Genomic DNA, 26,749 nt, shown 5'->3' on the forward strand with positions numbered 1-26,749 from the left:
TTTGCAGGGAAATGGATGGCATTAGAGCAGATTATGCTAAGTGAAGCTAGCCAAGCCCTAAAAAACAAATGCCAAATGTCTGCTTTGATATAAAGAGAATGGGGGGAGAGAAATGGAGAGAGAAGGGAAAGCATATGGAAATGGTAGGAGACCTTCAAGGATACATAAAATTACAAGAGGCTATGAGGGGCAAGGGGGAGGGAAAAAAAAGGGAGAGAATTGAACAACAGCAGGGGAGATAGAGAGATTAAATGTGCTTTTGAATGAAAGCAAACTAAATCATCTCAATATTATAGGTTTTCATTTCCCATAGGCATTAAAAATATTAACATGTACCTTCAAATTTTTTACTTTATTTAGCAAAGTGGAGAAAGAAGATCGCTGAAAATGTCCTGATGGAACACTGAAAAACCATCCTCCAGTGTCTAATTAAAATCTCACCTATTACTTAATATTTACTGGGCATACATGTGAGCTTCTATTCTTCAGTTTCTCATGTGTGCACAATGTGCATATGTGTACATTTGTGTGTCTATGGGGGTGGAGTACCTATTCCAACAGAATCTAGAGCTGAAGTGATCCTTGTTTCTTTACAGTCTTCTTGCTTACAAATGACACTTTGTTATAGAGATTTTTTCTTTCAATGAATAATTCAGACTCAAACTGCATATTGGTAACTATATTTTAAAACAAAAAAAAATTCCTCACATAATAAATACATTTTATACACATTAACTTCAAATTTACTTCAGAAAGCTATTTACAATATAAATAATTTTAAATGGGAACACTTTGCAAGATATCATTGACATAGCTAATATTTTCTACTTTACATTCCAAAGTAAAAGTTCAAATTACAGCTTTATACTACAATATCACTAAAAACTATACATTGCAAGATGGTATTTGGAATAGTGGCAATCGGTATCTTCTCACAAATATAATCCTTTTTTATAGCATGTCAGTCAAAAACAAACAAAATATTTCATCTTTTTTGAAGTGCCTACTCATATGTTTCATTTTTTTGAAATAGTTTCCTTCAGGGGAAAAAAACACAAAACAAATTACAGTACTTCTAAAATTTTTCCATGCCAATTTCATTTCTTTCAAAATGTAAACACATCAGGATTATTGGGTATAAATTTAACTGTGATTAAATGCCTACCAAATCAGCAAATTGGGATAAACTCCTCCCATATAGGTTTATGAAAGCCAAGTCTCTCATGCAGCAAAATCAAAATTGCAATAAATAAAACTACAAACATTTGGTTTAAAATTATCAATCAGGATTTCTTGTGTGAACCATCATATATATACATGTATATGTAAACATACATGTATATATATGGATATATATACACACACATATACACACACATAATTGGATATGGCACATTTTGAACACCCAAGGTGATGACAAATCATACTTTTCTCTCTGGTGTGTATCATTTCTGCATACAGTCTTAAGCAATAGAACCCTGTGTGTGTTGTGGGGTGTGTGTGTGTGTGTGTGTGTGTGTGTGTGTTCTTTCTGCTTACAGACTTAGAAATAGAATTCTGAGCAAACATCTATTTGGAAATGAGAACAATCTCACCTTTTGAGATTAAGCACTACCCGTACAACCTTTGTGCACAAAAAAATGAGCACCACACAAAACTTTTCCCCAAAAAACATTTTCTATGTATGATAACTTCTGCATATGTCCACAGATGTTTTATCCTCATTTAAAATTTGGAATGATGTTTTATCCACAATATGTTTCACAGTAAGAACTACCCAATAGATTTTGCTTAAACTTAAACCCCTATTCACAAAACCTTGACATTTACATGAAAGTTTAGTCACTTATTTGGAGAACTGCAGGATTTACATTCTTCATTAAGTCATTCAGAAAATAGGATATATGTCTACATCTATGGTTTGAGTGAACTAGGGGGCCAAATCTGGGTATTTTAACTTTTTACATCAGAAGGACTGTATTAAAGTGTAAGTTATTTCACTAGACAAGGTTAGTGACCCCAAATGGTCAGATACTCAGTTTTCCAAATATCAGCATTCACTCTGTCACTCCCAATTATAACTAGTGCTAATAGATTGCACTGAATAGCTTAGTAATGTCATGCTCTTCAAAGAAAAAGAGAGGAGAGAGCCTTACAATATCAAATCTGTATTCAGAGTGTCTCTTTAGCTATACGACCTTCTATCACACTTATTTTGTCTAGATCTTGGGGGCCGAAGTCTTTCATTGTATTTTAAAATATCTATGCATATTTTCCAAATAATCTTGTGTTATAATCAATCCTCGCCTTACATAAAAAGAAAGAAAGCAAGAAAAATGGAGCTTGTCATCCTTTTCTAGAAGATCCCATTAAAGCTCATTTTAAGTGGGATTCTCTGCCCAAAGGCAGCATGTGGCAGCAGGGTGTAGAGAGAATTAAGAACAGTACCAGTGGAAATATTTTAGCTCTGTGAAATACAATCAGGAAATAGTAAGTGGTTTTTCTGTATAAATGCTGAAGGCAAATCATTTATTGCATCCTGTCTCATTTTGAATGTCACATCAGCACTATTACATCATCTTGTATCAGGCAATTAGAAAATCTAGAACATTAGATTCAACACATTACATCAAAAAGACTCTTGGAGCTGAAGCATATCTAATGTCTGACCTATAGAGGCTGTGACCTTAATCTTATGCATCCAAAAATAACACATCATTGGGGTGAAAATGGGAGTTCAAAACACAATTTGAGTCAAATGTATGAAAGATGATATATCATGAGCTATGTAATGCTTTAAATAATCAATTTAAAAAAAGGAAAAAAAAAACAAAAATAACACATCATATATTCTCAACGATAATTTTAACAGAATTTTCCCCCAAGAAAGATTGGGGAAATACTCATTTATCTCTTTGGTTACTGAGATTTTTTAATTGCTCAAAAACAGGTAAAATGGGCAATAAAGATATTCTTGCTGTCACTATAAAGCATAAGCTTTGCATCACCTAATGAATTGTTTCATACTGTAGCTATATAATTAGAATAGAACATGTTTATAAATTCCCCAAAATGATATTTTAAAAATCCTTCTCTATTTCAATCAAATTTCATGGTTTTCAGCATTGTAGCAAAGTTATAGAAATCAAGGATTAAAACTAAAGCCAATTTAATTTCAATTTTAACTGATTCATTATGGGGAACATATTCATTTTACACCCCATGTTTTTAAGTGACACAGATGACATCTTCCTTATAGGGAAATATGTTCCTACATAGAACAAAATAATGTAGATTACAAACACATTTGTACATATGCATGTCAATAGTAAAAAGTTGCCTTGTCAGAAAATGTCAGCTTACTTTGGATCATTTTATAATAATCATGCCATATTGCAACAAATGAAAGTCATATAATACTATGAGCCTATAAGTTGTTATATGCAATGTAAAAAAACTGCTACTATAAAATTATCTTTCAAGAAATTAAATAGATGGTTATGTATTTAAAACTGGGCTAATCTACCCCAAAATTCAATCAAAATGTAATTTAGTTAATTCTGTCTTCCTTTTAAAAAATTGGTCATATAATTTTAAGGAGCATAATTCCTCATGATTACCCCCTATCTGTTCAGTTCATAATTTATTCCTTCCACTAATCAATTATCCTCCATATAAAAATTCAACTGCAATTCCTGTGATGACAATCTTTTCATTAGCATCTGTTCATTTTCCTTGGTTCTTAAGTAGCCATTTCTCTGACAGTATCTGTCCTTGACTCATCTGATAAACCATATATCTATCCATCAGTAGAACCCATCTGTATAGATTTTCCTTTCCAAAACCTACCACATTTTCCAGATATTTGTTTCTTTGAAACATGTATCCTACAGAATTCTGCAAAACCTTTAGCATTCCTAAATCCTTATTTCACATGCAAATTAATCATAATCCATTTTAACTATTCCAGGGGCTTCTCAAAATAACTTTCTCGAAATTACTGAATATTTTTTTCTTATATAGCTATGAATTTAACTTTTATTGTACTTTGAACATTTTTAAAGTATATATGACAACCACTACTTTTCTCACACTTTTTTTTTCATTTACATTGGCCAATGTTGCTGTCATATCCAAGAAATAGTTATCTAATTTCATGTAGCCTCTTCTCTCATGTACAAACAACTCAGTATTTGTCTCTCAAATTATTATACAGATTGTCACCAACCAATGGACAGCCAAATAACTGTATTAAATGATGAAAATATAGTTCTAATCCCTGAGTGTCCAATGTCATGTTCTGTTTTCAAACTTATGAGTTCTTTCAGTATATTCCCCTCCTCGAATTTGGCAAGAGTTAAATGCATGAGACTTCTATGAAATATTACCTAGGAAACTTTTCTAATCACTTCTGTCACTTTGCTTTGAATACTAGAGAATAGTGCATTTTTTAAAATCTTACTATATTTCTTCCCTTTAATAAATTTCTACCATCTACATTTTGACTGAATCTAAGAAAAAAACAACTGTAACTATACCTGCACCAGAGAGCCCACATACCTGCTTAAGTCACAAAGCTTCTAGGCCTCTGCATGTGTGCAGAAAAGCCAGAATGATCAGTCCTGAAAACTCTCAGCAGAGAATTAACTACTTCATAAGTTCCATTCTGCTGCCTCAATGAACCACAGGATCATGTGACACTGAAACTGCCTTACAGACCAGGACACAAGGCCTCAGGCATGGTGAGAAATGCAATTGTGGTCACAAAATTAAGTTACAGGCGGGCTCAGAACCCAAACCCAGAGATCTCTGCATCTAGTCCACTGGTCTTTCTTCTACATCACACAGAGGTGAAGGCAAGTTTATTGTTTTTGCTGTTTACAAATAATAAGGAAAATGAGTATTTGTGCCTATGCCTTTAGTCAGAGTACTTTTCTGGCCCTTTTAACCACTTGTCTATCTGCCTAAGCTTTCATCTTAGATTCTCTCCTGAGGTTTTCCACATGCTGACACATTGGCACATCTGTGCTTTGAAATGCTTTCAAACACTTAGACCACTGTCATGTACCACTTGCTCAGTTATTTTTGCACTTATCAGCCTTTTTTCTTGGTGAATTGGTTTGAATTTTTTATGAAACCAACCAAGGTTTCATAAGCAAGCCCCAAATATGTGGTTTAACTATTCTGAGCCTTAAGTTGTTTGTTTTGAGATATAATTTCATTCTGCTCTGCCTCTGGCCTTTCCATCTTCACTAAACTACTTCCAATTGAGCACACCACATTTTTGATGTGCCTTCCTACATCTCAATGCCGTTACTCAGAAAAAACCTGTACTGCTATGTCAGCGCAATCCTGGTCCTTGTCTAACTCAAAAGCAAGGTGAAAAATCACCACTTCCTGATTGCTTATAATGGATACCAGGTGAAAACTCATTCTTGCACTACAGACAGAACCACTTCTCTAACTTATGCCTGAACTAAATGAGCTGACTGGTTTGAAACCACAAAGAAATCAGTTTACAAGATGTATCTCTTTCTTTCTGGTTATTTTGGCATTGAAAATTTCTTTCAGAAGCTTGATGTGGTAGAGTTAAGGGAATGTACACATTTTGGTATATTTGTGGTATATATTCTCCAGTTCTACATGTAAAGTAGACACAACAGTTTGTGAATGTTGGTCTGTGGCTATGAGTTTCACTGGATCATCACAATACAGTATTGTCAATTCATCAGCCCTTTGATGTGGTCTATATGCTTACTTGATTTACATGAGTATTTTTCTATTCAAAATTCTGGTTCCCAAATAACTAGAGGGGCAATTTTTGTATTGACTTCAGCTCCATTATCTGTGTATAACCCTGAATGCTATGTTTTCTTTGATTTTGCAGAAACACATGTCAAATACCCAGTAACTTAAATTATCCTCTAACAATCTGTGGCATAGTAAATGCTGATAATGGGGCATTAAACTATAAATATGCTTCAGAGACCCTTGAAGAAAAAATATTTTAGAAAAACATCAGCTTCCATTGGTTATTATAACAGATGTTCCCTTGTGTCCTTGTGCTGGATCGGGCTGCATCCTTAGATGGGAAGTTACATCAAAGTGTGAGCCATTACAGCCCAAGGAATAGTTTCTAATGGTTTCACTGTCATATAAGTGCTCCAGGGCATATCCAGTTAATGTGTATGCATGCTTATCAAAATACTGGCGGTGAGAGCCAAAGCAGTTTGGAGAGACAGCAGGATGGTCTCCTGCTGTCTGATGAGGAGACATATCCGAATGTAGATAGTCTTTAGCTAGGATCAAACTGGATTTCGAAATGCGATCAGAATTGGGACTACTTATCCGAGACAGTGCAGTGGGACTGTTGTCATAGTCATTTTCATGGGGGCTCAGCATCTTTCCCTCTCTCTGTTGGAGGTGGTCACATGGTGAAGTATTAGAAAGAGCAGAGCCATGACAAACTTCGCCTGTCGGTGGGGGCTGTTGATAGTTTGCAAAACAGAGAGAGTGTTTTTTCCCAGCTCCATTAATGGAAGCCAATTGGTCAGGGGGTGCTTTCCGTAGCTGCAATCTGTTCTCTTCTTCTTTAATCATTTGCTGGGTGGCTCTTATCAGAGTTTCGATTTTGCTAGGTTCGTGGGGGCTGCTTTGATACTGTTCAGTACGATATCGATCACCTGATTCACTGGCTGACCCAGGATCTGGAGAACTGACCACACTATCTTCATCCCAATGACCTCGCCCTAGAAATCAGAAAAAGTAAAACAGTAAGTGGTCTCAAAACTCACCATTTTTTTAATTAAGTGTATATCTTTTCCTATTAAAAGCAAACTTGTATCTTTCATTTTTAATATATGTAACAATATTTGAAACAGACACAGGCCTACATGCCAGAGCATCAACTTATAGTACTGGAATTCATATGTATATTGGATTCATATAAAAATCACCAGATTTTAAGCGCAGGTGAAGCTTATAACAATTTTCTTATAAGATAAACCTTGTTCATGGATTGTGAAGGACAATTAGTGAAATAGTAAAGTGGTGTTCATATTCATTTATACAAGTTATTGGACCTTCCCAATTGCAAATAATAAAAAGAAGATACATAGAATTTGGTTTATGCTGTTTTCTAGAGCAATGGCAATGTTAGATTGATGCTTAAAAAATGCTTTGAATTGAGATTGAGGAGGACAGTAACATAAGCTGAACTATTCTCTAAATGAATCACTGAAAATTGAAAATTAAGATTTAATTAATTTAATTAATAAATTAAAATTAATATTGCTCAATGTATCTGCAGGAGAGTTACAGTAAAGACCTACTGATCATTTTTAGACAACCGAAGGTTAAAATGTATATTCATATGTATATGTATATGAATATATATGCATAGGTAGACATAGATGTAGCTATATCTTGTCTAGATCATACATGAAGGTACTATTTTAACAAACATAGGGATAAACATCTCAGCGTCAGAGGTCATCATATAGAAAGTCAAGAATTTTAGATTGCTTCTGGAATAAGGTAAAGAATAAGTAAATATTAGCAATTTTAATAAAAGCCTATTTTAAATCCAAGACAGAGATCTAAGATGGAGGAATAGTGCTTCCAAAATAAATTCCATAAACCAAATTATTTTCAAAAATGTCTAAAGACAATATAAAAAGCAAGAAGAAAATCAGGTAGGGACATCTGAGAACTGCAAGCTGCTAAACACAGCAAAGAAGCCCTAGATTACACTATTCACTGCTTTCCTTCCCTCTTTTCTCCTTATTTTATTTCTAATATTTCCTTCCAGACTACGTAGGTTAAACCAGGATTTTCACTTCACTCCTTTCTTTAACAAGCAATTGCTCTTTGTCCTGGGTTTCCATTACCAGACTACCAAAACGTTCCTTGGTTCAGTACAAGTTGTTTACTCAAAGTAAAAGCAGAAAAATAAAAAAGCAAGAATAGAAACAAATCAAAATAACTCATAGAGGGCCTTCAGTGCCTTGTGGTATCTGACAGACTTTATGGATGGGGACAACATTGTCTAGTACATTTCTCATCCTAAGGACAAAAAGAGTAATATCAGAGCCTTCAGATCAATCCTAATGTCAATGACTTAATTAAATAGGGCTTTGTTGGGTGTTTTTTATTTTGTTTGTACTGGGGATTGAACCCAGGGGCACTTTATCACTGAACCACCAAAGCCACATCCCCAGCCCTTTTTATTTTTTGAGACAGGTCTCCCTAAGCTTCTTAGGGTCTCTTAAATTAATGAGGCTGGCCTCAAACTTGTGATTCTCCTGTATCAGTCTCCTGAGTATCTGGGATTATAGGTATGTTCCACCATTCCTGGCCAACCTCTTCAAAGATCTTCCTGGAACCAAACTTGGAATGGACAGAGTAAGCTATGCTTAACTAATAAACTTTGCAATTAACACAGAAAAGCATTACCAACAATCAAAGCTTTAACTAAAATGCCCAACTCCGTGTGTTCATAAAGCTATATAATAATCCAAAGATGAAAATCTCAGTAGTTTCTATCTGGCACTCCATCCTTAATCAAAAGCGGCACTGTGGTTGTCATAATGAAGGGAGAAGTTTGGGCAGTTACTGGCACTTAATGTCCAACAAAGATGAACAGCTATATGAATGATAGTTCATAAAACAAAGATTGGTCTCTCCAGCTATCAATAGTGCCCTCATTGAAAAACATTGCTCAAACTGAATGAGCCTATGGACTACTGAAGTCCACTTTTGAAACATAGGGAATCAGAGGAAAATAATACTTGAGAAATTGACATGTATACATACTACAAATTCAATATGCTCAATAACTCCCTTTAACTTGAATTCTATACTGTATGGTTTTTAAAATGGAAATCATTTTTTCCCACGAGTCATAAATATAGGCTTCAAACATTACCAAAATTAATACACTTAACTGAGCGAAATTGGTTTTAAACCTCACTCATGTGAGTTTCTGACATGGCAATCAAAAGAGAAAATATTTGGGTGGGTCACTCCAGTGTCACACCTAACATCTATAAATCTGCCCTGGAGCCTCATGCTAGACTGGGAAGTCCTTCCCACTGCTCTTACCGTGGATCCTGTGGACCGAAGCGATGTGAGGCATGCTGTTCTCATAGGCTTCTCTGCTCTCCGGGGAGGCCTTGGTCAGGGGCAGGGCTGCGCGAGAGCCCCACCAGGGCTCCCTCCCAGCCTGCGGCGTTCCCAGGAAGTACCTGCCTGCCTCACACCGGCCTCCCTCGCAGGCCTGGGTATGGAAATGCCTCTCCTCTACCAGCCTGGAGTGGTCGAGCGCGAAGCCGTAGCAGAGAGCGCTGCGGTCCGAGAACTGCCTGTAGGCGCAGGACGCGTCGTGCTGCGAGCCGGGCCGGTCCGGGTCCAGGAGCTGCGGGGAGGCTGTGTCGGTCAGGGGACTGCCGCCCCATTGGCTGTCGTGGTCGGATTCCGATCTTTCGGTGTGAAATCCCGAATACTGAAACCGAGAAGTGGAGAAGAGCCATTTCAAAAATAAAGTCGTTTAACAAACAAACAAAAACAGTCTTTGTTTCTGCAAACACCCCTAAGATCTTATTGGCCTGAGTCACTAGCACCGCTGCTGGGCACCACTAACTTGGCATCTCTTGATTAGTGAAGTGATGCCTTCATAGAAAATCCTTCTGCCTGCTGAAAGGACATAAAAATAATAGCAAACAGCGACTGAAGTCCTTCCTAGGTACTGCCCGAAGTGCTTCAAGTGAATAATCTCAGGTAGTTCTGGTAACACTTTAATGGCAGTATCAGCACCTCGCTATATATACATAGAGGAGCTAAGATTCAAAGAGGGAAAATGATTTGCCCAAAGCCCCCGGGTTAGCAGGTAACAGAATCAAAATACAAACCCAAGTTCTTCATCACTATCCAAATAGCACTGCCACCAAAAAAGAAAAAAAAAATCCCAAGAAGCCTCCATATATTGTTACTCTTCACTTTTCTACATTTCTTAATCAGGAAAAAAACAAAATTAAAGTTCAAAGCACCAACGTGCTGAATCTTAGTCTTCATACTAGACTGTTCACTCTGAATACTTTGCAGGGTACATGGTAGAGGAGTTAATGCTTACCTAATTTAATTACAATATAACTTTTGAAAAGTCTTGTCCCATATAAACTGGGTTTATTCACTAGGATATGTTTCTTTCTAAAGTGAAACTCCAATACCTAAGGATCATCAAAATAAGAAAACAAGCTATGGGTTCCATTGTCCTTATTGAAAATACACAGCCCACCTACTACTAAATTATCTGGAGGTGTTCAAAGAAAAGGTAAAATGCCCTCCAGATCTCCCTAGGAAGTATGCTCCATTTGAAGGCCTTCGTGAACCAATAAAATTGGTAATATAATTCCTTCCAATGTTTGGTTTTCTAATGCCAAACACGATTCTAGGCACGACTTAGAGCTCTCCAGCTGTGATAATAATAGATGCCATTTATTGAGAGCTTACTGTGCCTGGTAATATGCTGATCATTCCATGTGCATCACACCATTTAATCCTCCTAACCACTCTAATAGAGCTATTAATTATCTCTATTTAGTATATGAGGAAACTACATCTCTGAGAATTTTAATAAGATGCCACAGCCACCCCCTGGTCTAGCTGGTCTCAAAGCCTACACTCCAAACCTCAATTTTACACTTGAGATAAAGCACTGTTGAAGAAAAAGGAGAGGAAAACAGGATCCAATATTAAAGAGACATATAGTTATGGGGCTGGAAGCTTTATAGTCCCTGGAACCAAAATATAAGTCCATTATACATTTTCTTAACCTAGAAGAAAGAGGTATGGATGTATGTGGCATTGTGTGGGGAGAGGGAAAAGCCATACGCTACACGGTTCTGCCCTCATTACATGCTAATTGAACAAGTTTCAGTATGCTGAGGAAGTATAAGGCAAACTCTTCACTTCCTACTAATAGAAAGTGAGCAGAGGAAGAACTCTGACTCTTCCCACCTCAACGGGAATAGGCAACTCAGCTGAGAGCTCTTAGGGCTAGAAACATGAGATACACAGGTTCTTCTTGGAATATTCCAAAGCATACTAATGAATATAGCATGCTCAGGACAGAATGCTATACAAATTCCAGGTTAAATATTTCCTCATTACCATTTTTAACTGAAGCTTCTTGAGTTTTAGTTCCCTGTATCATACCTTCCACATACTATCAGCCTTTTTTCCCAGTGAAAACCAGCCTCTTTCTGCAAGATGCCACCTTCACTTTCACAGAAGCAAAAGATGGCACCTCTGGCCTCACTAAGTGGGGATCCAAATGCTATACATATGTCCTTTGGTAACTCCACTCATCTGCTTACCTCAGAGAAACTCAACCTTCAGAGCTATTCCAAGCAAGGAGTTGTCCAGGCTCTGCTTGTTTTTATAAAAGTATAAACCAGGCCTATTTCTGAAGCACTCTAGTCAAGACTTTTGAGCCCTTTTGAGAGGGGAAAAAGCTTTCCCTGAGTGTATATGGGAAAGTGCTATTGGCGCAGCAAAGGAGAACATTCTGTCCTTCACTCACAAAGAAAATTCAACATAAGGCAACCTTGGCATACATGAGGTACACATTTCAAGAGTACCCAAAGGAGAATTTGAAGGATAAGCCTCTTGTCAATAGCCCAGAAACTACGGGAAGTACACTGCCCTGAGATATTCAAGCAGGCAGAAGTTGGGTGGTTCCGTTAGATAAGACCTCACATTGCTTTGAAGCTACAGGGGAAAAGCCTAGCAGTCAATTCTTTTTTTTAGGAAAATTGTGAATTTGCACCAGGACACACCATCAAAATTCTGATCCACATTTATCCCTTTAAAATGAACTGTATTAGGTGTAAACTTGTTGAAAACTCTTTAACCCCATTATTTGGACTGAAACATTTCAGGTGTTCATTAAATGTTGGAGAAAAGAGAGGAAGACAGCCAATATATATACAGAGAGTGCAGAGTAAAGAATGAATGCCACGTAAGAACAGTCCCAGTCAGCCTCAAGTCTACTGATGCCATTTACTACATTCAAGCTCTTAGGTAAGTGATTTAGTTTCTTTGAACAGGAAAAAGATTATGATGATACTAACCCATGAAGAACTGAACCAAAGTTAGGGCCATTTAAGGGAAGAGGTACTAGACAGGTAGCCATGAGAATTTGTTTCCAGGTCTGCCCCTAGCATAACTTCCAGAGTAGCCTTGGGCAAATCGCTTCATCCTTCTTAACCTTGTCTATAAAATGATATATTAGGTTAAATTAGACTTTCTCTAACTTTTTTTTAGCTCTAATGTTCTATTTGACACAATAATTATTTTTTCCAGTGTTGAATCATGATTTCTATGTCTGTCCCTCTATTTCACTTATTTAAAGATCATTATTGAGAACTATAACTTAAGTCAGAGAATTTTTATAGTCTTGGTTATAAGAAATCTATGATGTAAGTGATAATTTTATTATATTGACAATTTACCCCCAAGTATCCTATTATGACACAGTTTATTAGGAGTTACATGATATGTTTGGTCAATAAAGTATTACTTTCAAGAGTATGAAGGATACTCATAATTCTGAGTATGAAGGATGATAACAGTCATTTGAATCTGAATTTGTTCATACATTTTCCTTTAAAAATAATATTTTTGTGGAGGGGGGGGACACTTGGGATTGAACCCAAGGGTGCTTAACCACTGAAAAACACTCACAGCCCTTTTTATTTTTTATCTTGGGATAAGTGCTTGCTAAGTTGCTGAGGCTGGCTTGAATTTGCCATCCTCCTGCCTCAGCCTCCTGAGCCTCTGGTAGTACCGGCATGAGCCACCACACCTGGCTTCTTTCAAAATCTTTAAGGTCATCATTAAGATGATTAAGAAGCACAGACTAAGCCACAGGACCCAAACTATCAGCATGACTAGAAGTCAGAAAATATAACAAACTTCAAATTTCTTATAAATTAAAAAATTAAAAGTCCAAAATTAATTACTATGAACCTTTGGATGTAGAGTGAGGGAAGGTTTAACAGACTCTAGAAGAGGAAAAAAAAAGAGCTTAGGACATACACAAAAGTAGACAAATCACTCTAAGAAAAAAAAGTACATTGAATGCCAGAATATGAATATGTCAGTATTTGGTGGTTCACAGCACTGGCCACAGGAAAGGGTCTCAAAAGGGTCTCAAAACAAAATCCAAAGTGTTAGCCATTAAAAAATGTCATCTCCATGTGAGTCTAATAAATTTGTTCTTCAGGGACAGAAGTGAAAGGAAAGAAGGAAGAGGGAGAGGTAAAGATTCAATAGACATGAAAAAAGTAAAGTACAGGACAGGTTAATCCTAGTCTTTTACCTTCCCCCTCCCACCACACCATCATCCATTCAAAAAAAATTATGTATGTGACAAACTGACAGGAAAAAAATGTTCTTTTTTTAATTTTTTTTTCGATGTAGATGGACACAATGCCTTTATTTATTTCTTTTTATGTTGTGCTGAGGATCAAATCCAGAGCCTCACTCGTGCTAGGCAAGCGCTTTACCACGGAGCTACAATCCCAGCCCCAAGAGTGTTCTTGAAATAGCATCACAGTCCATGAAATGCCAAAGAATAGGGGAGAAATTAAACTTCACATAAAACCCTGTACGAGACAGTAGAATGAATCAAATGCCTCTGTTCATGTATGAATACATGAGCAGTGTAACTCCACACCATGTACAACCACAGAATGGGAGTTACACTACATATATGTATAGTGTGTCAAAATATACTGTCATGTATATCTAAGAAGAACAAATAAAAAATTTTAAAAACTAAATATAAAACCCCTAAAATAGGAAAACAAGACAATAGAAATGCAATCACCTCAACTAGGGCTGGGGCTGTAGCTCAGTGGCAGAGTGCTTGCCTAGCACATGTGAGGCCATGTGCTTCGATTCTCACCACCACATAAAAATAAATAAATAAAATAAAGGTATTGTGTCCATCTACAACTAAAAAATATTTTTAAAAAACCACCTCAGCTAATAAAAGTCCTCATAAAATAGCTAACTGTGAAAAAGAAAACTGTAAGACAACACTTGAAATTGAATTAAATGCCCTCAACAAGCATTTGGAGATATACACATGCACATAAACACATATATACACATGCCTGGAATCTGGAATCAGAAATTTTAAAAACTAAACAGTGGACCCAAAAAACCCACCACAGGGCACTTGCTCTGGTTTGATTCTTTACACTGAAAAACAAACCAAAGCATACAAAACCCTACCACCTCAAAAAAAAAAAAAAAAAAAAAAAAACAGAAAAGCACATGCAACAAAACTGACCAAGCTCAAACAAAGAAAATAAGTGAAGAGTAAATTACAAGTCATGAAAAAGAGAACAGATATAAATGAAAGTTTTTAAATAAGAAAAATTGAAGAAAGACTGGAAAACTTCTAAGAGAATAAAAATTATAGAAATTAAAAGGATGAGAAAGAGGTTAAGAGGAGATTTGAAAATATTTTGATATAAGCACAACATTTACATAGAAGGCAAAGGAATTAGAATTGTTAATACTATTTATAAAAGAAGAATGAAGAAAGAGAATCTGTCCACTCAACTTCAAAACTTACTATATAGCTACTATAATGAAGACCATGTGCTATTCATGGAGAAACATAACAGATCAACAGAACAGAATACAGAAGCTGGAATAGAGGCCCACACAAATATTCCTCACCTATTTTTGACAATTCAATGAAGAAAATTTAGGCTTTTCAACACTAGTGTTTATTTTAAAATAACTCAAAAGGATCACAGACCTAAATATAAAGCATAATATAAATATTTTTAGAAAATAACAGGGAAATTTTCAAGATTTAAGGCTAGGTAAATAGTTGTGAGACTTGACAACAAAAACATAATCCATAATAGGAAAAGTATAGACAAATTGAACTTGATTGAAATTAAACATTTTTTGCTTTGCAAAAGACCTGGTTCAGAGGATGAAAAAATAAGCTACAGACAGGAAGAAAACACAAATCACATATTCAACAAAGAACTAAATATCTAGAATATATAAATAGCTCCCTAAACTCAAAAATTTTTTAAAAGGTAAGATATATGAAGCAGCATTTACCAGAGAGAATATACAGATGGTAATAATCACATGAAAAGATGTTCAAGAACCTTGTGACTAGGCAGATGCAAATTAAAGCCACAATAAAAGATCACAACACACCTACAAGGTTGGCTAATATATAAAAAGTAGTGACAATACCAAATGCTGGCCAAGATGCAGGGAAACTAGATAATTCATACAATGCTGGTAGGAACATTTAAATGGCATGACCACTGTGGACAGTTGTTCAGCCTCTTAAAACCTAAATGTACAATTACCATACGCAACCCTGAGCATTTATCCCAAAGAAATGAAAACTGTATTCATACCAAAACCTGATATGAATATCAATGATAGCTCCCCACCCTGTCAATTCCAGGTCTTTGTTTTTTATTTAAAAAATATATTTTTAAATGAATAAAATTTACCATATTACCCACTTTTCAGTGTACAGTTCAATGGCATTAAATACACTCACAATTCTGTGCAACCATTACACCATTCGTATTTTAAAAAACTGAACTCCATACCCATTAAACAGTAACTCCTAATTCCCCTCTCTTCAGTCTCTGTCAACCACATTCTACTTTCTATCTCTACAAATTTGACTATTCTTGGTATCTCATGTAGGTGCAAACACACACTACTTATCTTTGTGACTGACTTATTTCACTTAGCATAATATCCTTGAGGTCCACCCATGTTGCAGTATGTGTCAAAATTTCCTTCATTTCTAAGGCTGTATAATATTTTTTGCTAAAAGCCACAATTCACTATGAAAGTCTGTTATAACTATCAGTGCACCAAATAACATAGGAATACCATCTCCATAAAACAGAAACCATAGGAGATGGAAGAAGAAATGGAGAGAGACAATCACATCAGACTCACACACCATCCTCAGTATAAGCCAAGTAAAGTGAGTTTAAGTTATAAAAAAAAGACTATGGAAGACTTAAAAATTTTAAGTTAAATTTTATGGCTCTGTGTCAAGCTTTACATACTGATAACAAAAAAAAAGAAAACGGTATATATATATATATATATATATATATATATATATATATATATATATATACATATATACACACACACACACACACACACACACACACACACACTAAATGTTAGGTCACAGAGAAAACCTTAGTGAATTTCATGAAATAGAAATATCAGAAGTGACACTTTCTAATATCAATGAATTAAAAATGAAAATTAAAAACAAAAATTTAAAACTCTCTTCCACCTGAAAATTTAAAAAATAACCATTAGATAACTCTGGAGGAAAAAAAAGCAAACACAAATATGAATTACATAAATTAAATTACAGAATTTTTTGGGTAAAGATAGTGAAAACATGATATTCAGACTGAGGACGTATATAGTTTTAAACATCTAAATCAATTAAACTAAAAGAATAAGAATAAATTCAATTCTCAATTCAAAAATCTTGAAAAGAAAAAAAAATCATGAAAAATGTTCAAAGAAATTCACAAGAAATATAAAATTAGCCCCAAAACATATGAAAAGATATTTAATTACTTAATAAGTAAAACAACACTTACCCATCAGATTAGCAAAAATTCAAAAGCTCGACAACAAGTCGTTTGGTGTGAGAAAACAAGTATTCCCATATGTTAATGGAATTTTACAATAACTAACAAAACCAGTTTTTACCATTTGGCCAAGAACTTTCCCACTTCTAAGAAGTTAAAAATATATCTCCAATATTAGAAAATAATTGTATATAAGAATATTCATTATAGCAACATTTGTAATTACAAAATATTAAAAATCACTCAAATGTTCAAATGCAAGAGATTAGTTGAATAAACTTAGCAACGATATATATACTGAATGGGTTAGTAGGCAGGTTTTTTTTAAATAGGAATACATACACATGAGAGGAAATTAAGTGTATGTGCATATGTTTAAAATATGCTGCATTCATACAAGAAAAAACAAGAAAAGTAAATATACATGTATCTTCTAGCTTTTTCAAAAGAACCACAAGAAGGACAAGCCAGATAACAATCATATTGGTTACCAAAAAGGGGTAGAGGGACAAAAGGATACAGAAGGGACATATATTTCTCATCTCTGTCTGCTGAAAGGGCCTATAACAATGGCATGACAGTAATATAAGCACAATTAATATGCAACTCTTGGGTTATAGATGCCATTCTCCACTAAAAGGAACCAAGGTTCCTTGGAGAAATAACTAGGGCAGAGAAGGTACAATGTGAACCTGCAACATCTTGGGGAACCAAAAAATAGGAAAGTGGTCAAAAAAACTAAATGATGGGGGTATGTCAAAAAGACAGGGGAGCCAGCTTGAAGGAATTCCCACTGATCAAACATGGAAAACTTAAGCAAAAGTAAATAAAGACAGTAATGAGTGGACAGTAATGAGTGAATTTTAATCTGCTAAACAAAATAAGAATCCAGGAGTCCATAGTAATAAATAAGGGGAGAAAGAGGAACCTTCCTTACAGAAGAGTGCCAACTGATAAGTGTAGAGGGAGTAGTTGAGTTTGAAAATCGTTTTGTATTCATTCCAACAAACTTTTTTTTTTTTTTTTTGCGGGGAGATGGGGGTGGGGAACAATGATCACAGATGATAATTCTAAGGAGGAAATTTTGATGAAGAATAGGCTATTTTTGTGGACTTAAAAAGGCTCCCCCACAGATTGCTTTGTTAATTGAAAAGAAAAGAATAGCAATTATACCATAGAGAAACCAGATGACACCTTGAGCAGGTAATCAAAATTAACCTCTCCATCCAACTCAGAATAGAGGAACATCATGCCCATCTGGATGTCTGACAACACAATCCTACCTATGAAGTATGCCAGCAAATGATGTACAATCACAATCTAACCAAGAGGAAGAAGCACACAAATTCAAGTCCAAAAATAATCCAGAAAATAACTGGGCTCCTCTGTTCTTCAAAAAAAAAATGCCAAGAACATGAGAAAGAAGTAGGAAAGATAAAGAAGGCTTCAGATTAATGACTAAAAAGACATGACAACTAGATGCAATACAAACTCCTGGACTGGATCTTGTTCTGGAAGGGAAACAACAAATGCTATAATGGATATTACTAGAGAAATCTTACATCTAGACTCTAAGATTAGTTTAAAATATTTTATTAAGATTAAATTTACTGATTTTGATAATTGCTGTGGTTATGTAAGAGAATGTCCTTGTCCTTAGAAAATACACAATGAGGTTTGGGGGTTGTGGCTCAGCGGTAGAGCACTCGCCTAGCACATGTGAGGTCCTGGGTTTGACCCTCAGCACCACATAAAAATGAAATAAAGGTACTGTGTCCAACTACAACTAAAAAATAAAATATTTTTTAAAAAGAAAAGACACAATGAAGTATCAAGGTTTAAGTAAAGAGTCAATATGTATGTAACCTACTCTCAAATGGTTCACAAATAAATAATAACAAGGGCAGAAGGATGGGGAAAGAGAAAGAGAACATGATAAACAAATATGGCAAAATGTTAAGCACTGGTGAACTTACACAGGGGATATAGTTTCGCAAATTTTCTATAAATATGCAATCACTTCAAAATAAATATTTGAAAACTTTAAAAATACTTTAGAGTAAATATGTCTTTTTAAATATTTTTTCGTTATTGATGGACCTTTATTTTATTCATTTATTTATATGTGAGAATCGAACCCAGTGCCTCACGCATGCTAGGCAAGTGCTCTACCTCTGAGCCACAACTCCAGCCCAATATGTCTTATTTTTACAGAATGATTTGAGACAAAGCCTTTGTGAAACTGACACTTTTCTGAAGAAACAGAAACTTTTCAAATGAAGTTATCACTTAATTGTTCAAATATCTTTGTTCTTGTTACTGAATATTAATATTTTACACATAAAAATGTAATTCAAAGTTACCAAAGGGGTTCAAGTAGAAACAATTACTGAACTCAAGACATGGGAATACCCTCATCTGATGTCAGTCAATGTGACCTGTACAAGACACTTTCCCTGAGCTTGGGTTTCCCCTTGGTAGAGAAAAAAAAAAAAAAAAAGACTATTTTAAAAGATTGCAGTGAGAACCAAACAAACAATATGTATCACAGCTGTCTTAACAATACAAACATGTTACAGATACACTTATCATGTAAATGTCCTAATCACTTTCACTTAGGTAAATAGGAATGGTTACCATAAAACCATACTGCAAAAATTACTTTTCCCTAGACTGTCTTATCGAGAGGCCATATTTTTATCCTATCTTACCATCATGTAAGTTAAAGAATAAGGAAGTCAACATTCCCAACTGCAAAATCAGACCACTAAACAGAAAGGCCTTTTCTTTTTTTTTTTTTTTTTACATTTTTTTTATTGGTTGTTCACAACATTACAAAGCTCTTGACATATTATATTTCATACATTAGATTGACATGGGTTATGAACTCCCAATTTTACCCCAAATGCAGATTGCAGAATCACGTCAGTTACACATCCACAATTTTACATAATGCCATATTAGTGACTGTTGTATTCTGCTACCTTTCCTATCCCCTACTATCCCCCCTCCCCTCCCCTCCCATCTTCTCTCTCTACCCCATCTACTGTAATTCATTTCTCTCTTTGTTTATTTTCCCATTCCCCTCACAACCTCTTATATGTAATTTTGTTTAGCAATGAGTGTCTACCTTCATTTCCATGCAATTTCCCTTTCTTGAGATGGGAGGGAAAGAAAGGCCTTTTCTTACCAAAAAAAAAAAAAAAAAGACTGTTTACCTTGCCAGAATGTACCTTGATGCCAATGTTTCTTATCACTAACACTTCAATTAAAAGTCTAAAGATGTGTTGTGAGGGTAGAGAGGAGGGAGAATCATGGTAGATTAGGTCTCTTGAAGGCCGGTGAACAGCTCTCCTAGCCATCTCAGTATCTACACTGTTTTTGAGTTTATGAGCTTCACAGTATTGCTCTTCTTCTTTTAAAGGGGTAACAATGCTTTCTTCTGTATTTAAACCTGAGAAAATAAATATCTTAATTCCCTATTTTAATAAGTTTATGTTGATCAAAGAAGTTTTACTGAAGCCAGGTGCCTATAATCCCAGCAATTCAGGAAGCTAGGGCAGGAGGATTGCAAGCTCAGCCAACCTCAGCAATTTAGTGAGAACCTGTCTCGAAATAAGAAATAGAAAGGGCTGGGGCTGTAGCTCAGTGGTAGAGCACCCATGAGTTCATTCCCAAGTACCACAAATAATAACAATTTTACTTAAAACAATGTTTTTCTTTCTTAGAAAATGTGGTATCATCTTAAATATTCTGCAGCTAAATTAACCCCAATTTTTTTATTTACAAATTCAATTTTCAAAACAAGCATTCATGTTTACAAGTTTAAAAATGAGTCAAATGAGGAATTCCCTTGTTTTCAGAAAACATGAAACCAAATGCCACCCACCAGCTCCCCTTGGGGATTTAGCTCATGAAAGAATCAGTCCTTCTAGAAAAGACTGATAACCTCTTAAACCATCAGTTGGGGCTTAATATGCATCCAATAAAAACTACTTACAATGATTCATTCTAATACTTATTGAGCACCTACTATTTAAAAAGCAGTGTGCCAGAGGATATTAGAACTACAGCCCTGCCTTCAAAGTGTTCACATTAGAAAGGGTATAGATGATGCACAGAACTTAACACTTACATTAGAAAATGGCAAGGACTGGAATAGAGAGAAAAACAATGTAATTCACAAGTTCAGTGAAAGGAAACATACTCCTTCCTTCAATAACTTAAATTGTTCAAGAAGCAGATACAAACTATGATTAGTCCAGAGATAACTTACTCTATGATTTGTATATGCTAACTAATACCTATAACAACAACAGTAGTTACCCTTACGAAATACTTGCTGTTCATTACTCACTGTGCTAAGATTCCACACTGTTTTATTAAATGTTACCATCTTTAATGTCTGTTATTAATGTTACTAATGTCTGCACAGTCAAAGTAAGTGTGGCTAAACACAAAGAACATTTGCTCAGAGTCACACAACTATGAAGTTTGAAAGGAGAGATGCAAATCCAGAACCCTTTCTCTTCCACTAGCCCTTATTTAAATATTCTTAGACAACAAAGGCAACAGACTCCAACTTCCAAGCAGCAAGGATCCATATTTTTACAATGGGGATTTTTTCCAACCTCCACCCTCAGTAAGCTATCTCCCCACACCCATGGGTGATGTCCCCTAATCACTAAAGCAATCTTCTAACACTATTACACTCAAAGACATTCTTCTTTTGATAACGGTCCTAAGATTCATTCCTGCTTCAACGGCATGTTCCAGACAGGTGCTCTGCATTTGTCTGAATGTGGCAGCAACAACCCAGTTCAGGAAAAATGCCAGATGTTCCAACAATAGATGTTACCATTATCTATTTTTATTCTGGCAGCTCATTGAGGTTTTTATCATTTCTAGCTGTAAAATATATAAAGAGACCCTCTTATGGTAAAGTCCTGTTTTCCATGAAAAACTTTCACTCTATCAGGCCTGAGCAGCTTTCCTCTTGATTTGTGTCTGAACCATGAGAAAAAAACATCACAGATGCAGACTGCATTGCACTAGGAACATATGCATGCTTTTAAATCACTTTTATCTTACTTTTTACTAATGTAACCCTGAAACATAAAATATGTTCTTTTTTTTTTCCAATCACTGTTATGGGAAGAACAGATGGTGAAAGAGTTAGATTAAAGTAATACAGCATGTCCATTAAAATAACCCCCACTTCTGGGGATGCTTCCCTCAAACAGGAGTCATGTTTACTATAAGGAATGGCTTTGGCTTACACACATTGGAAATTGCCAGGGGGTTTCTCAAGGATAAACATAAGGGTAAAGAGAAAAACTAATGTCAAAATCAAATGCTTTTTAAAGTGACAATAATGCAAGTTATTCTGCTAATCTGAGAGGCTGACTGAAACCATGTGCCTATGATAATGTAACCGAACAACACGCAAATAACAAAGTTCATTTCTAACTTCAAAAATCTTAGGACCTGCAAAACATAATTAACTGAAGCTGCAAAGATAATATCAAGCAGAAATTCCTTTCTCCAACTAATAATACCTAGAAAACGTTCATCTCTATTGTCTTATTAATAAAAATTAAGAATAATTCTGTATGTAATATATATTAAGAAAGGCTAAATATGATTTTTACACAAGTAAAATAAATATTTAAGCACTGAAAAAAGGCCTTCTGAGATGTTTTTATGAAATTTAGCTTAATTACATATAATTCCAAAAGAGTTAAGCTGAAAAAAAAAACAAGAAAAATCAGAGAATATTTTTTTTTAAAAAATCATATCAATCTTGGTCACATTCCATGGTCAAGGATGATTTCACAAGAGAAAGAGAGCTAAAATATACCCATGTGTACTATAAATAATTAGGAAATACTGAATCAAAATTCATGTTAGAAATTTTAAATATTTCAGCCATTTTTTCTTCTTTTTAAAGAGTAGTATAAACTGTCAGCTTCCCAGAATCAATATTAAAATACATGGTCACAAAATTCTCACTCATATTTTTTATTTCATCCCTTTATAGTATAATCTATTATTTATTGTGAAATTGTTTTCAACTTTAACCCACATTTTAGTTATTTTTAGCTCAAAAATATATTCTGGCAAGAAATCTTTCATACCTGTAAATTCCCTGATATAGTTCACAAAGTAGAAACATGGGGAGTTTTTTAATATGCCTCAAATGTGGTTTGAAATGTCATAGGCCTTCTCTTAATCCACCCCCCACAGCTACAAAAATGTTCCTGGGATTCAGTTCACTCATTTTTCTCACAGAAAAGTAACCATAGTCGACATCTCATTAGCTGTCAGAGTGATGTGCAGCTGGAAGGGAATCAGCACACCAGACCAGGGGCCAGGTTTCCTCCAATGTAATTCTATAAGGAATCTCCTATAGGGTTCCATATGGAGAGAGCTGTTCCCAAAGCATGAAATCCATATTCTATCCCTTTTGTAAATCCAAAGGTGAAGTCCTAAAGACTTATAATCATTTTCATTGTGCTGAAGATTTTAAACAGGTAATATCAAACATGGGAAAAAAACATTTAATTAAATCCTTTATGCCATAGCATCTACCCCTTTAAATGATGAAGAATATTCCAACTTGCATGGATAACACAGAAGTAGCTCTAGCTCACTGAGTAAACTCTGGGTTTCCAAGACCAGTAGCACTAATTTTAATGGTAATCCTCTTCCATGATGGGCTTCAGGCATGAGTCAGAACCACTTCCATCCTTTCCCTGATGCTTTGACTCACTCTCTGATTTTCCACATCTAAGTGGCAGATTAGCTAGGCTTGAATTAGATTGGTACAGGTGGCGCCACCTGCTCCAACCCCTTACTGCAGCTTTGTTTGGTCTTCACTGCTTTATTCTGGGTCTGGACAAAGGATGGGCCATCCAAGCTGCTCTTGAAGTATCTTAGAACTGATATGACACATTACTGCCCTTCCACATGTGGAAAGATGAAGTCTATCGAATTTGTCATTTTGTGAAAACATATTGAAATTGGAAGGCCCTGCACCAAGTTAATCCCTTTCAAACTGGTAATTGTACATGAATAGATAGGTCTACCTATCTTAGCTGTCTAAGCTAAACACAGTAAAAATGAGGGAAACTAAAACCATATAAACCATGTATTAAACAAAATACATCAGAACATTTCCCCCAGGTTTATTGAGGTATAATTGACAAAATTGTTATATATTTAAGATGCATAACATGATGATTTGGTATAAATGTATATTGTAATATTATTACCACAATCTAGTTAATTAACAGCTATTGCCTCACACAGTTACCTATGTGTGATATGAAGATTTAAGATTACTTTCAGCAAATTTCAAGTACCCAGTGTTATTAACTATAGTCATCATGCTTATATTAGATTTCCAGCACATATCCATGTTATAACTGAAATTTTGTACCCTTTGACCAATATCTCCCATTTCCCCCAGCCTCCAGCCAGTGGCAATCACCATTCTACTATGTTTTAGATTTCATATGTAAGTGGAATCATTTTGCATTTGTCATTGTCTGGCATACTTCCTTAACATAATGAATTCCAAGTTCAATCATCCATTTTGTTTCAAAGAGCCAGATTCCTTTTTATAGCTAAATGATATTCCATTATAGACCACATTTTCTTTATTGATTCATCCATTGATGAACATGTAGGTTGTTTCCATGTATTTGTGATTTGATTTTTATTGTAAATAATGCTACAGTGAATATGGGAGCACATACATCTCTTCAAAATACTGATTTCATTTCCTTCATATATACCAAGAAGTGGGATTACTGGATTTCCATTTTCAAATTTTTGAAGAGCTTCCATACTATTGCCATAATGGCTGCACCATAAATTCCACCAACAGTACCTAAGGATTCCCTTTTCTCCATATCTTTGCCAACACTCGTTATACCTTATCTTCATTACAATAATCATCCTATCAGATGTGAATGTTTACTTGCATTTATCCAATAATTAGCGATGTTGTCCACCTTTTCATGTACCTACTGGCCATTTGCATGTCTTCTCTGAAAAAATGTCTATTTCATCATTTTTAATTGAATTTTTTCAATTGAGTTGTATGAATTCCTTATTTTTTTTAATATTAACCCCTTGTCAGCTATATGTCTTGCAAATATTTCTCCCATTCCAAAAGCAACCTTCTGTGTAGAAGCATTATAGGTTAATAGAGTCCTACTTTTGTGTGTGTGTGTGTGTGTGTGTGTGTGTGTGTGTGCTTTGTTGCCTGTGCTTTTGACATCATATCCAAAAAAAAAAAAAAAAGGCAAATACTAAGGTCAAGGAATCTTCCTGTTTTCTTCTAGGAAATTTGTGAATTTTAGCTCTTACATTTAAGTCTTTAATCCAATTCTAGTTACTTTTTGTGTGTGGTAATGTATGGGTCCAATTTCATTCCTTTGCATATGGATATCTAGTTTCCCAAACAACGTTTATTGAAGAGACTATCCTTTCTGCATTGTGTATTATTAGCTCTTGTCAAATATTAGTTGACCATAATACATATACAGGTTTATTTCTAGGTGTTCTATTCTATTCCACAGCTGTTTTTATGCTAAAACCATATTTTTTGATTGCTACAGCTTTGTAATATAGTTTAAAATCAAGATATGTGATGTCTCCCACTTTGTTCTCCTTTTTCGAGGTTTCTTTGAGGTCTTTTGTGGTGCTATACAAATTTGAGGATTTTTCTTGTTTGTTTTCTATTTCTGTCTTGTCTTGTTCCTTATCTTAAAGTAAAAGCTTTCAGATTTGCACATTAAATATGGTATTAGCTACAGGTTTTGTTATTGATAATATTCATTATGTTAAGGTACATTCCTTCCATAACCACTGTTGAGAGTTTTTATTATGAAAGGATGTTATCAAGTTTTTTTCTGACTCCCTTAAGATGATCATATGATTTTTATCCTTTATTCTTTTGATGTGGCATATTGCCTTGTTGATTTGTATATGTTGAGTCATCCTGGCATCCCAGGGATAACTCACTATGATCCTTTTAATGTGTTGTTTAACTTAGTGTGCTAGTATATTGTTGCATCTATGTTCTTCAAGGATATTGATGTGTAATCTCCTTTTCTTTCAGTGCTCTTGTCTGACTGTAGCATCAGGGTGCTGGCCTTAAATAATGAGTTTGGAAATGTTTTGGCAGAATTTGGAAAAGACTGATGTTAATTATTCCTTAAGTGTCTGGTGGAATTCACCAATGAAGCTTTGTTGAGGGTTTTTTGATTGCTGATTCAATCTCCTTACTCATTATTGTGCTATTCAGCTTTTCTGTTTCTTAATGATTCAGTCTTAGTCAATAGCATGTTCTAGAAATTATTCCATTTCTTCTACATTATCCAATTTTAATGCATAATTGTTCGCAGTGGTCTTATATGACCCTTTGTATTTTGTGGTGTCAGATGTAACTTCTCCCCTTTCATTTATAATTTTATTTGTATCATCTCCTCTTCTTGGAGAGTCTAGCTAAGGGTTTGTCAATTCTGTTGATCTTTTAAAAAAAGAAAACACCCACTCACTTTTTTTGATCTTTGCTACTGTTTTCTATTCTCTAGTTCATTTGCTTCTGCTGTACTCTTTATTATCTCCTTCCTTCTGCTGACTTGGTGCTTAGTTGATTCTTCATCTTAAAATTCCTTTTGGTGTAAAGTTAGAGTATTTGAGATCTTTCTTTTTGTTTTGCTTCTGCTTTTGTTTTTTTGAGCACTGGGGATGGAACACAGTGGAAAGCACTCTGCTACTGAACTACACTTATACTATCTCTTATTCTTTTTTCTTAAAGGGTTTATATCTAGAAATTTTGCTCTCAGAACTATTTTTTATGTTTCTTATAAGTTTTGGTATGTTGTCATTTTCATTTGTCTCGAAGACTTTTTTCCCCTTTTGATTTTTACTTTGAACGATTGCGGTTGTTCGGGAGTACATTGTTTAACTTCCACACATTTGTGAATTTTTCAATTTTCCTCCTGTTACTCATTTTTAGTTTCATACCACTGTGGTCATAAAAG

The 26,749-nt window shown here is 35.0% G+C and overlaps 1 protein-coding gene across 4 annotated transcripts in view; it reads right to left on the reverse strand.

Moving 5' to 3' along the window:
* Nucleotides 1-2,836: 2,836 nt before the first annotated feature.
* SIM1 (SIM bHLH transcription factor 1) overlaps nt 2,837-26,749 on the reverse strand; it is a 90,624-nt gene continuing 66,711 nt past the window's right edge. For all 4 annotated transcript variants that reach the window (XM_081295843.1, XM_081295841.1, XM_081295842.1 and 1 more), the window contains 2 exons: nt 9,103-9,502; nt 2,837-6,749 (listed from right to left, as the gene is read on the reverse strand). In XM_081295843.1, coding sequence (XP_081151969.1) covers nt 6,019-6,749; nt 9,103-9,502 — 1,131 coding nt within the window. In that variant the 3' untranslated portion in view covers nt 2,837-6,018. The remainder of the gene's footprint in view (nt 6,750-9,102; nt 9,503-26,749) is intronic.

The sequence above is a fragment of the Spermophilus citellus genome, assembly GCF_964194105.1.
Source record: "Spermophilus citellus genome assembly, chromosome: 5".
In the NCBI taxonomy this organism is placed as follows: Eukaryota; Metazoa; Chordata; class Mammalia; order Rodentia; family Sciuridae; genus Spermophilus; species Spermophilus citellus.